The 12,806-nt window shown below is 38.1% G+C and overlaps 1 protein-coding gene across 3 annotated transcripts in view; it reads right to left on the bottom strand.

The window, feature by feature from the left end:
• The window catches only part of SYNE1 (spectrin repeat containing nuclear envelope protein 1), a 295,197-nt gene that overhangs the window by 277,243 nt on the left and 5,148 nt on the right, over window positions 1-12,806 (bottom strand). For all 3 annotated transcript variants that reach the window (XM_032101880.1, XM_032101871.1, XM_032101862.1), the window contains exon 2: window positions 8,782-9,047. In XM_032101880.1, the coding sequence (XP_031957771.1) occupies window positions 8,782-8,845 (64 nt within the window). In that variant the 5' untranslated portion in view covers window positions 8,846-9,047. The remainder of the gene's footprint in view (window positions 1-8,781; window positions 9,048-12,806) is intronic.

Below are 12,806 nucleotides of genomic sequence, written 5' to 3' on the forward strand. Positions count from 1 at the left end.
ATAATCAGGATCTCTTTCAAAGTACAGGATGGAGGCCAGTTTTTAATATTAGTCCCAGTTTCTATACACCCCTTCTTCAAAGAACATTGTACATGGAGCGGCCCCAGTTTAAAGTCTACTAACAAATGAGAATAATAAAACTTACACCTCAAAATACTAGCAATCAGAATTTGAATTTTAAAAATAGCTGTGCAATTAAGCAGTCAGTTATAACTTCTTATACAACGTAATAATATCTTTCAAACATCTCTTTTTAGTTTACCATGGAGACATTAATTCCAAGGAGCCAGAGAAGGGGGTTTTGGTGGGTTTTCTTTCTTTCTTTCTAGACTATTGGATTCTTAATAAGTCGTTGACACTTCCCTCATAAAGCTCTTTCTCATCTTGGATGAAAGACAGAACAAGTAGTCTGTTTTCTTGCACCCAGTAATACACTATTCACTTGGATACATACAACTGCCAACTAAAAAACCTCAGTGTGAGTCTAAAATTAGAACTCAGTGATATGAGTCACAAGGAGAAGCTTTGTGACAGTAACGAGGATATTTTTAAGCAAATGGAGTCTAAAGTGCAAAATAAAAATGGCATTCTATAATAAAGTCTGTGGAATAAATTGCGAATAATTGTTAGGTGTTATTTTTCATCTATGTGTCTTTTTCTACCTGCAAGTATATTCTCTGAAGTATATTATCATCCTGATAAATACAGATGGTGAAGCTTCTGATTTCTACAAATGGGCAAAACATGATTACAGCAAAACTGTAAAAAAAAGGAGAACTTTCTCATTGAAATATTTTGCCTTTATGTTACAGAAGTCTACATCTGTATAGAAGCAAGATCAGGAGTAGTTCTTCTACAAAACTATTTTAATCCCCTATTAATTAGTAACAAGGGACAAGAGGCATGTCCTTCTGCATTTTTCAGTTCTTCTAGTATTAGAAAACAACAGATGTGGCATTTCAAAAGGGAGGGTTATTTATGGTGATGACAATAAGCTATGTTCAAATTTAGCAACACACCAAAATATACTGTAGGAAGGTATTATAGCACAGCTCTGAGAAGATAAAGTTTAATTTTTCAAGCCCGCAGTGTATATAACAGAGATAGGAAATCAAAAAACAGAAAATCGATAAATTGTCTGACCTGCATTAAAAAACATGTTATCAAAATATTTTGAAGATATTCTGCTTCCTCATATCCCCAACTCAAAGCTATTACTAAAATAACTGTCTAGCAGCCTGTCAGAATAGAGGGGGCACTCTCAAAAATAAACACTGCAATATTTTCCTTCTCAAAATCTTTATCTTCACTAAACCATCAAAATTGACACATAATTGTCCCTATTTAGACTTCTTGAAATATCTCTTTTCACACCAGTAACAAATATGGCAGATGTTATTTTGCAGCAAAAGCTTAACTGAGAACAGTTTTTGAGCCTCAGATAACACTTTATCAAAACCAGAATTAAACAGCTGCAGTGTGGATGCCTACATACAAACTTGTCAAACCATAGTGAGCAGCACGGAGCTGCTGAAGACAGGTTCATGTAAAACACAACTTGCCTGAGATGTTTTGGATATCCACTATATTTAAGACACAGCATTTTTAACCACCATCTATAAAACTGCCCAAGGACAATTTGCATTTTGCCTCCTACATTTTGTGTAACAAATCCTGTCAGTATTTTAATAGCAGCATAGGAGAAGAATTTCAATTTTTGAACTGTGTTTCTTCACATCCAAACGAAAGTAATCTCAGTGTGAGACACTACTGTGTCAGCCATTTTCTGCCCTAAATATATACTTTATCCCAGATAAAAATTGGAAAAATATGTTGATTTTTTCTTAGAGAGCAACTCAAATGCAAATATATATATACATATAAATATATATATATATATATATATGCATATATATGCAATTTATATTACCTGTGTGATTTTTAGTGCTTTGTGTCCTGGTTGACTAACCAAGTGGAAAGAGGAGCACAGATTAGTTTACCAACCTGTGGAAACTGTACTGTGATCATCAAAAGTGAAAGCAAGAAAAAAAAAGTAAGTAGGAATAATGTTGATTTACACTGTTAGCTTTTTGGTCAAAAGCAGTAGAAAAAGTGTAAGCAATGAGACTGCAATATTAACTTCAAAAATTTTTTCTAGAAATGTATTTTAAATCACTAACTTGGAATTTGTTAATGATGAAAAACCACCTGAAAATAAAAACATAGGACCGTGCCTCACTAAAATACATTCTGCATTTCACATACTGCCCCAGGACTGTGCTCTCATGGAAGAGAACACAAAGTGAAAGCTAACTGCAGTTTAAAAAAAAAAAAAGGCAGCGTATGTTTTCTTCCACTGAGATACTTATTGCACCGTATGTCAAAACAGCCTAACTATATGACAAAACATTCTAATATAACATGATATTTAAATTCAGTTCATACTTTAGTAATCTGTACTATTAGTGAAGTGTTTTGACCACATTCCCCCCATGTTTTTGCAATACCTACAGGTAGTTCAGAACTTCTCCTTCCCAGCAATACATCAGATTATTACTATCACATACTTGAGTCAGAAAAAACCTGAAGTGGATTGTCACTGGACTTGTTTGCATATGCATAAACCAAAATTAAATACTTCTAAAAATGCTGATTTTACAGCATGCCTTAGTAACTTTCCTTATCAAATGTTAACTAATATTTAACTTGAATATCCCCAGATTATCCTCTCACATGTTTTTGTTGCAGTAAATGAAAACACATGATCTCTTTCATCTTTGTTTTTCCCTTTAATGATCATCTTTTCAGCTATGATGGCGGTTTTTTTGCAGCCATCTTAACCTTAACACATAAACCCTATATTTCAGCATTTTTTTCTGAAATAGTATTAAGTTAAATTTTCCACATTGAAAAAATAATAAAAAAGAGATTGAAATCCTGCTTGACTTCCTCTTGTCAAGTAACGTGCGCTGTAATTGTATTCAGGTTCCCAATTCATCATTTAGATTTACTTGACCTTCAGATCATAGTCTATACCAGTCAATAGAGTCAAAAGTGTTTATTTTCCCTTATCACACTGCCAGTGAGTAATAAATTGCCTTAGATGCAAGATTTTCTCACCTGATAGACTAATAGTTTACACTGGCATCTTCTGTAATTCAAGACAAATCCAAGAAAGATGCAGGAATCAAAATGGAACATTTTAGATAGTGAAAGACAGCAAGGAAAAGGCATCAGCACAACTACATGGAACCAGTATACACAAGCAAACTGGATAGAAGGAAACCTTGACCAGAGCAGTGTTTGTAATATGGGGATAATAAAACCCAATTGTGCAAAGATGTGCAGCATGCTGCTCCTGATCAAGCACACCTTTTCAATTTTGCTGACATTTACGAATGTGATCTTGCACTTTGGTTTTGCCAACAATAAAATGGTAAATGGCACTGAAGGGGAGACACTGCCTTTTTCCCAGGAGCTCACTTGGCCTCTACAAACCAATTCTCAGCTGGTTCAGGTCTACAGTAAGAAGAGGAAGAGTACTGGTGAAAACAAAGTTTGGAACGTGCATGCAGTGAAGCAAGGTATTTTCAGCAGCAGGTATCTGTTAAATCGCCTTAGCTTAATGTTAAACTGTGGCTCTTGGCACTGTTGACTTAGAGAGAAAAACAAAGGAAAACACCAACGAAGGTACACATTAACAAAGTGCCTATTAGCTGAACAGAAAAAAAATGTACTGTGAAGAGAAATGCTAGGCTGTAAAAGCAAGGAAAAGAAGAGCCAAAACTTATGTGGGAGAGGACAAGGGGAAGGAAGGAAGGAAGGACAGTCCAGGAGAAAAACCAACCCACAACATTCAGTGAATAATGCTAATGTAAGGAAGGCATAAAACAACAGATGATACTCAGTTGTAGGTAATTTTACATAAAACAAGCACTGGGCTTGAAGCTAATTTCACCGGCCTGTATTGAAGCTTTACTGGAGTGTATGAGTGCTACTAGAATGATGTCTCCTTTCCAGCACAGTGGGTCTTCAAGCATGACCATATTGCTTGCTTTCCCACCTTAGCTTTTCCTACATCCTGAAGTGTCTCTACAGTGAGTTTAAAAAACCCCAAAATACCCACAATCTAGTGTGTTTAAGAGCCAAATAAGAACCGTGGTGCAATCCAGAACAAATGGAAGATTGAAAAGAATTTTTTATGCTTCCATATAATTTGTTGAGGTTTTTTTTTAGACAACAGAGTTATTGCCTTGTAACACTATATTGTTTAAATTGTTGTACTTTGTACACTCTAGAACTGGTTTTACTGCATGGGGTTAAAAAGGATAACAGTCTCAAAATACCAGCTATACCACAGCAAACTAATTTGGGTGGCATATATGTTTAGATTGTAGTGCACACTGAATTTTTGGTGATCCACTGCAGGAAAGGAGAAAAGCATCCTGTTTGACTAAATGGACCACCCAATAATAAACACAACGATACTCAGAAAAGTCTTCATGCAGCACAGACTACTAAATTAGCAACTGGAAGGAAAAAACATGGAGGGGGAGAAAAGAGGGAATTAGAAAAGCCTGCAGTAATAGTATACTACAGTGACTGTTAAACATCACCTTACAAGCCAGTAAGAGCAAGTCAGCATACAGGACCAACAAGGTCCCGAGGAATGGGACAGGACAAATGGGACATTTCTTTTTTTTCCCTTTTGTTTTCTTCAGAACAGCATGAGCATGACTGCAGTTTGCCTGTAACAGTGCATACTAATGGAAAAGATTGCATTTCATGATGGCAAGGATTGCAAATTCATAAGAAGTTTACTAGCTTGTCTTCTAGCACTCCTTGCTTTGATATTTGTAGCTATCAAAAATGCTTTAAGAACCTTTAGTATACAGTTACAATGCCAATGAAACTTGCACTTCCTATGGGCTAAGGAGCAGTGCCTTTGCGCCAACTGGCTTTAATTCCCAGAATAATCCAAAAGACAGTCCCAGGAACGTAACTCATACTGATGGTGTACACCAGTTCTGCTCAGGTTTTATGGGTGCTTTTATAATATGAACAACTAGGAAGCATAAGGTACTGTACAAAACCTAGAACTAGCAAGAAATAAATAGCGCAAGGACAATTATATGGAAGGATGTCACCAGTTCATTCTGTAGTAGCATGAGATTGGGTTCCACATGCTTAAATTCAGCAATGAAAGTATGAGGCGTTGTCTCTGTACTCTCTTGTCTCTCTCTGCAGCAATGAGGAGAGAGAGGCACTTTCAGATGATTAATTACACCCTTCTGAAACATCTGCCTTAGGTTGCATTAGCTCCTGTGGCAGTCACGACACCCTTTCAGTCCCCTGAGCCAGGCAGGATGGACCTGGCAGCCCATGAGCACCAAGCAGGGCAAGGCCCCTTGGAACTAGCACTGAGGGAAGGATAAGCAGCAAGCAGAAAGAAACCAGTGGAAATATTCTACATGCAATGCAGCTAAGGGCATGTGTCTAGCAAAAGAGTGAGATAGAGGATATGATTTCTGAGGATTTAAAGTGGTAAGGCCATTTTTTTCAGTAGCCTTTGCCTATTATATATGTTATAAAATTCCCAGAATTAAAATTTAAAAGGAAAGATTTTGTTTTTTTGCTGAAAAGACACACCGTTATTAATCAAAATTCAAGTGACAAGGGATCGTACTCCTGGAGAGGCATGTCTCTCTCCCTTGAGTTCAGGCTGAGCTATAATGAATAGCACTATGCCTCAATTTTTATTAGGATCACAGGGATGATTAAGTTAGAGACAGTAAATCTTGTCCTCAGTGCTCACCGCTCTCCTGTGCCCTTCCTGGCCTAGACTAAAGGAGTAGATCCTCCATTCTTCTGAGAAGAGAGAGCTATACTGCAACACGCCATCACCTGGGCCCCATGAGATCAGACAGATTCTATGTACACTTGCACACAAACCCACAGCCCAGCACACTGCACATCTTTATGGCTGGCTGTCCCAGGTGGATTTCTGAGCCAGTGATACACAGTGTTATTCAAAAACTCTGCATATGTACAGAGTATACTGCAAGTGTCATAATTACCAAAGGGAAGTGACTGGAAATATTCATATTAAAAAACCCAAACAATCAAACAAGCAAACAAAAAAAACAAACAACACAGAATCAACTTTGTTGCTCTCTGACAGATTTTAGGAGACCATATATAGTTGCATTCATTAAAAGTATGTACAGCAGATACTTCAAAACTGGGATTGAGAATGCCAGTGAAGAGTGGCATTTTTCTGGTATGTCCTACGCTCTCCCACCACAAACACTCACTGGAAACCCGTGAGGCACATATGAGAACAATGTGGAGGAGGGAGCACAGCTTGCTTTACCTCTCGATGCTGACAAATTTCCAGCATTGACATCTTGCAACACTGTCTAAACAGTATCCCACAAGAAGATACTGTGAAGAAGCTTCTGCCTCAGCTTGCAGCCAGGTACAAAAACAGGTGTTGTAAAGCACAACTGCTGCTCAGCACTGAGGATCCCCCAAACCATTGCCATTCCTGTTAACACCTTGAATGCTGTCAATTCCACTCTCACCTTGAGCTGTGCACCCAGCTCTGCATTGATTCTGGGCTGCCATGCAAACATGCCAAGAAATATCTCTGTGCTCCTATGCCCATCTACTCCTATTTCAGCTGAGTATAATTTCTGAAAGGTAGAGCAACCTTAATACTCAAGGGCTTAGGTAGTCGCAGTGCAGACTGCCTGCTCATCCATAATGCAGAACTACAGACTAAAAAAAGATTTAGGCTCCAAGCACTCTAGCTTTGGCACAGGTGATTTATTGAAATAGTGCATCTGCAGCAAAACTCATATCCCATCAATACCAAACTGAGCTGATTTCATCTGCAAAACAAAGAATCCAGTTACAGGTATGACTTCAAATTAACATGCAATGCCAGATTTCCATTTAGTTCAAACATATTCTTCTAAAATGTCTTCACTTCAGAATTCATGTAATTACTTTTGCTTAATTTCCAAAAATAAAATAATATAAAAACATTCTAGCAGATGGAACTATGTATCAGATTTCAGCAGAGCCAAATATATAAAAATGAAGAAAAAGTGTCAAAAACCCCAAAATGCAAATAAACAGAACTGTCATTTTGTCAGCAACAGCTTTACAGATGTTTAGAAAGTTAGCACGTAACAGTCTGATAATTAATGATCCCCACACTTCGTATATACCTCCTGTAGCATCCTCCTTATACATCGCTTCAGAGTACCAGCCTGGATGATGCTCCCTGAACACAGCTCAGCTCCATGATGCTTTCCTTTGCAATGTGTCTCCATAACCTTTGAGTACCTCTGCCATTTCTCTCATGCATTTCTTCATATTCCTCAGAAGGTCTCACAGTTTCATAATTATTTCATATCTTGCTTCAAGTCCCTCAATATTTTTTTTTTCTGGAATACCAACTAAGAACATAAGCTCATACAAATATATAATATCCTGTGATACACACACACAGTGTCCTGAGACCCCTGCCTGTTCTGTGGGCAAGGCTGCCTCACCATGCCCTTGCACAGTCTCATTCAAATCTACCTCAAGTGCCTTAGTCTAATGATTAAACCATAAATCCTCTGAGCATGAACTATTTGCTCACTCTATGTTTGTGGGCACTTTGAACAGCCATTGTCCAAGATTGTGGCCTAAGAATTAGCAGACATAAAAATATCATGGGAACATATAGTAAATGCACAAAAGGCTGAGGAAAATCAAGCAGAACCCTTTCAGAATTGATGAAGAGCTATAGGACAGACTCTTCCATTTATCTACTGAGGCTACATGGATATCATTAACACTAGTTGTAGCTGGTGGCTGGGAAGCTAAGTTCAGATATCCTGAACTGAAAGACAATAAATGGAAGGAAAAGCCACGAGCAGATTAAGCTTCCATATTTAGAGGGTGCAGAAGGGGGTATCAAAGGTTCTGTGCATATAAGCTTTTGTTGAAGTCAGTGGAAACTGGTCTGTAGAGGAAAGTAGAAGGCCAGGGATTTATGATCAAGTTCAAAAGTTAATGGGAGTGAAATCTACAGCAGCACTGACAGTTTGTTTCGAGTCAAAATCATCATTTAAACAAAAAACATTTCAAATGTAAGCTTTCAGCAGCAGCAGTTAGGTATATAACTTCTAAAAAAAGACAATAAATTTATTTATTAATGCTATATTATAGGAACATAAAACCATAATGAATCCTCAATGAATATTGCAAAGACATCCTGTGATGTGTTATCTAAAAGGTCATCAACTTGAGGACTTATAATAAGCTCACTGAGCTGTGAATTCTTCAACACTTAACAATATAATAAAGCACTGTTCTCATTGCTAAAATAATAAATATTAGTTTATCAGTATAAAAGATCTACCAGTTGACTTTGTAGTTGAGAAAAGGATGGATATAATTTCTATTCTCTTTTTTATGAGAAAACCAATGCACACATCAGGTAACGTGGGAGAAACAGAACCAAAGTCTCATAATCTTCAGTTCAGTGTACTCTCTCACGGAGCCATGTTCATGTCAACTGCTTTTAAACACCACTGTTAATGCTATGCCAAAGAACTCATATAACCACAGCCCTTTAGATATACTAGAAGTACTTTCCAGTGATAAGTTTAAAAAAGTTACTAAACTTCAGAAACTCTGTTCTGACTGTTCAGTATAGCAGAAAATAGGAACCACCATTTATAAGGGCATGGCAGAGAGCACAAGCCCCAGTCAGTCACTTACCTTGAAGCCGTTGCATGACATTGGCAATGTCTCTAGATCTTGCCACCAGTCGGGATGAAGCCATGATCTCTTTGCAGCAAGTCCACTTCCCCTAACAGAATTCTCCCTCCAAGCCGTGGAGCTCAGTGAGATGAGGATTTTGAATGGCTTCCTTTTACTGTTCAACCCTCGGCCGTGGCAGAGCATCCCTGGGGCAGTCAGACACCTCCAGTCCAACGCTGGCCCCCATGGGGCTGGGGCAAAGCAGTGGCAAACAACCTCAGCACCTGAGAAAGAAAGTGCCAAAGTTTAGAGGAAACTTTTACCAGCTCTAAAAACCTGAGAAATCTGAGTCTTAATAGCAATCTTAACATTTAACGGGTTTATGTTTTGCCCACAGTGTACACCCCAGCCAGAGACATAATTAATGCTGAAAGCTTGCTTGGCAATCATCAAGCAGAATGAAGCTGCAAAAACAAATCATTAAACACAATTGGCAATGCACCAGACATCAATGCCTTCCTGAGGATGCCTGTCGATGTTGTTTTAGAAATAATAATAATAATGTTACACTTACTAAAAGTAATACTGTAATACTTTTTAACATAGAGTCTATTAAGCATAAAAGAAAAACAAAACTACTTGTAAAAACCCAAAAACTGTACAACTCTCCTTCTATTTCATCATGGTAGGAAGGAGCATGTAACAGAAACTCATTGGTCAGGATAACTGGTAACTCCACTGGACAATGTGATCTACTCCGAAATATTGAGATTAATATATTTCATTATTAAATAAAGTTGTATTTATATTCTTTTTTTAGTGTATAATGATGTTGTATTTTGTGTCATTTAACATCAAAAGCTGTGAAATAGAACTGCTACATGAACATAACACTTTTGCATCTATAATAAAATCGATGTGACTATAAATCTGATCTAAAAATAATTTGATTCTTCAGATAATGCTATCAATAACATCTTATCTTCTGAGGAACAAGTACATGTTCTGTATGTATGCAGTGATTTCCCTGATAAAAAATAACTGAGCATATAGACACCAAGAATAATTGGATTCATACCATACACACTGGGTGCACCCCAAATTCAAGATGATATGCAGCTGATCAATACCACAAATGTGAGTGGGTTTATTGGTGCTGTGCACGTTCCTCTTTTCTGGCCCCAAGGTCTGTCAGACAATAGAGCTCTCCATTACCAGGCAGACAAGCCTTCAGGCTGCACAGCTTCAGGCGTGATGAACCGTCCCAAAGGAGCTGTGTCAACAAGTAGGTGGCCAGAGGAAATTACATCTCAACATTTCCTTTTCTAACCCTTCAAACCTTGCCTGACCCAAGGTATGTCCTGCTTTCCCTCTTACTGATGTTTTTATTGCATGTTTACCTTGTATTTTGGATACCTAAATGCTGCGCAGGTCAGCAGCCCCAAGCTGGCTTTAAATCAGTGGAGCTGAGGGAAGCACACCTCTGATAGGCCACAGTGCAGAACAGATTGCAAAGTCCACCCACATCTTTGGGCTGTGCTCCTGCATGACACGGCCACCATGGTACTGACACCCACTCCAGGCACATTGCTGCTATTTTTATGTATCTCTACACTTTACATGACACCTGGATGCTCATATCCCCACTCTCTTTCCACGTGAGTCTGCTCTCTCCTTCAAAGGACTCCTCCCCTCCCTAGCCCTTCCCACCTTCCAGGCTTTGCCCCACACACTTCTTGGGGTGCATAGACTCTGCATATCAGTCACCACTTCCCAAGCATGGAAAGGCACCCTGGCAGGAACTTCACGCCTGTGTCAATCAGGCATGAGAAGGTGCCACCATCACACCTCTCAGCCACAACACTGGCTGGGGCTGATGGTACCCCGGTGTTGCTAAATCCCTGCAGAGAGCATCAGCAACAGCACACCAAATAGCACCTGACTGGGTAGATGGGGAGCAGGAGGAGGTTTTCTGTTGCTTGTGCTCACATATGACAGCTTGGTGAACTTCGCTTCCTCTGCAATATTTAAATGAAACATCAGCTTGCCTAACTTCATCCAAACCCGAAATATTTGTAAAACAGTGGGTTAAATTTAGCCTTGTTTCTGCAGCAGTGGCATTGCTAACGTTTCGAGCAGTACTGTAAGATGGGTACAGCCACTTTTAGTAGCAAGCTGCTAGACTAATTTGTGGGCAGGGATAAGGGGTATTAAAAACGCTCCATCTGATTGGGTTTTTGGCTAACAGCAGTGACAATATCAGAACACCAGGTCACTTACACCGTGACAGAGCTGGCGTAAATCAGCTGTACATGAGCAGATTTAGAGGAGCTGTGAAACATGCTGATCCAAGTCCAAGTTAAAAGAGTCTGGGAAAGTGTTATGAAGATGTATGTTCAATATACTCATACAGCAGGCTGAGTCACTGTGCAGCGATAAATGGCAGACTTGCAATTAATAATTTATTTAGCTGATATTAAATTATATGCTGCATAAGAAGAATGTGCATTTCTAAATATGGCTCCTCATTCAAAAGCTCCTTTGCAAGCAGTGGGAATTAACTCATTTAAAGATGACATTAAGGTAGTACAGGTAGGAAAGAAAGATTCTCGTGTGCCCAGTCACCTCCACAGGCAGAAAACCACAGCTCAAAGCACAGCAAAACATCAGCAGAAGAGATGAAACAAAGCTTCATGCACCCTTCTCACCTGTCTTCAGCCAACACCTAAAGTTCCATAGAACAAAAAATTCTATGCAGACAGTCAGGTATTCAACATAATGCAGAACAGGAGTTTTTCATGACATCTACAAATACTTAAAGTCGTCAACAAAACATTTTTTTTCCTGTTGAAAGATTACATTTTTCAGATTTTTAAGCAATAAAATCTCCATTAAATATTTACATAGCTTTTATACAAAATATTTTTAATAAAAGGAATAACTTTTTAATTTCAGTATCAGACACAAAGATGTGTCTTCAGATGGATGTTTCCAATGTACACAGGTTTTTAAAAAAGTGCATGGCTTAAATCTTAAGTCTTAGCCTGAAATAAACCTGAAGCTAAACCTGTATATGAGCTATTCCCTGTTTTAGCATTCAACAAGTGATTATTCAATATTTAAAATGTTTCTCTTTTTTTTGGTCTGAACATACATGAGATCAACACACAAAAGTGAAACAGAATGGTTTTGCATATAAATTAGGTATATCTTTCATTACATTTGCCACTTATCTGGATTTAATGGATAAAGTTACACAAATACCATTTTCTTGTATTAATATCCAGTACTCTGGGTTTAGATGAAAAGAAGAAACGTGAACATCTCTCATATAAGAGCCATTAGGCTTTATTAAATTTCAGTTTACAATTATTTGAATTATTTTGTTTCTCTCTTCAAATGCCAGGAAAGTGAGATGTCTGTCCTATGGAAGAGATAAGAAAAACACTACATCTATTGTGGTTGAACTTTTCTGGGTCTAATCCTCTTTTTCTCATTGTGCTCAGGAGCACTTTGAATTAAAAAATATATTTTCCTTTTATTGGTAACACTAGAATACCATTGGCAAGACCAAGTTGTCATTTATCTTTTCTTTCTTAAAATTTACATATTAAAGGAAAACAGACCTGCCTGTCAGCAGTGTGGTTCCAAAAAAACAAAGAGACATCTGTTAGGTGCAGACAACATATACAATGTGCAACAAGGGCTGAAGATAAACCTGACCAAAAAGAGGTAAACAATTCTCAGACTGTACTTCATGTTGCCACAAATTGCAGATTCCAGATGACTCCACCAGGGGTTCTTCCAACCTTAACCACTCTGTGATTCCCAGTACACCGGGTTGATGCTATATATAGCGGCGAGGAGAAGAAGCTACTGATGTGAAAGCATGGTTTTACCTGAAAATACAGTTTTAGACTTCTATAAACTCCCATTATAGCACCAGAATTGGTAAAGAAACTCCAGATAAACAAGGAAAAACACAAATAATAAACAAAAATATTGAGGAGAGCAAGAAATAGACAGGGGCAGGCAGCGAAAGG

This window comes from Corvus moneduloides, chromosome 3 (genome assembly GCF_009650955.1).
Source record: "Corvus moneduloides isolate bCorMon1 chromosome 3, bCorMon1.pri, whole genome shotgun sequence".
NCBI lineage: Eukaryota > Metazoa > Chordata > Aves > Passeriformes > Corvidae > Corvus > Corvus moneduloides.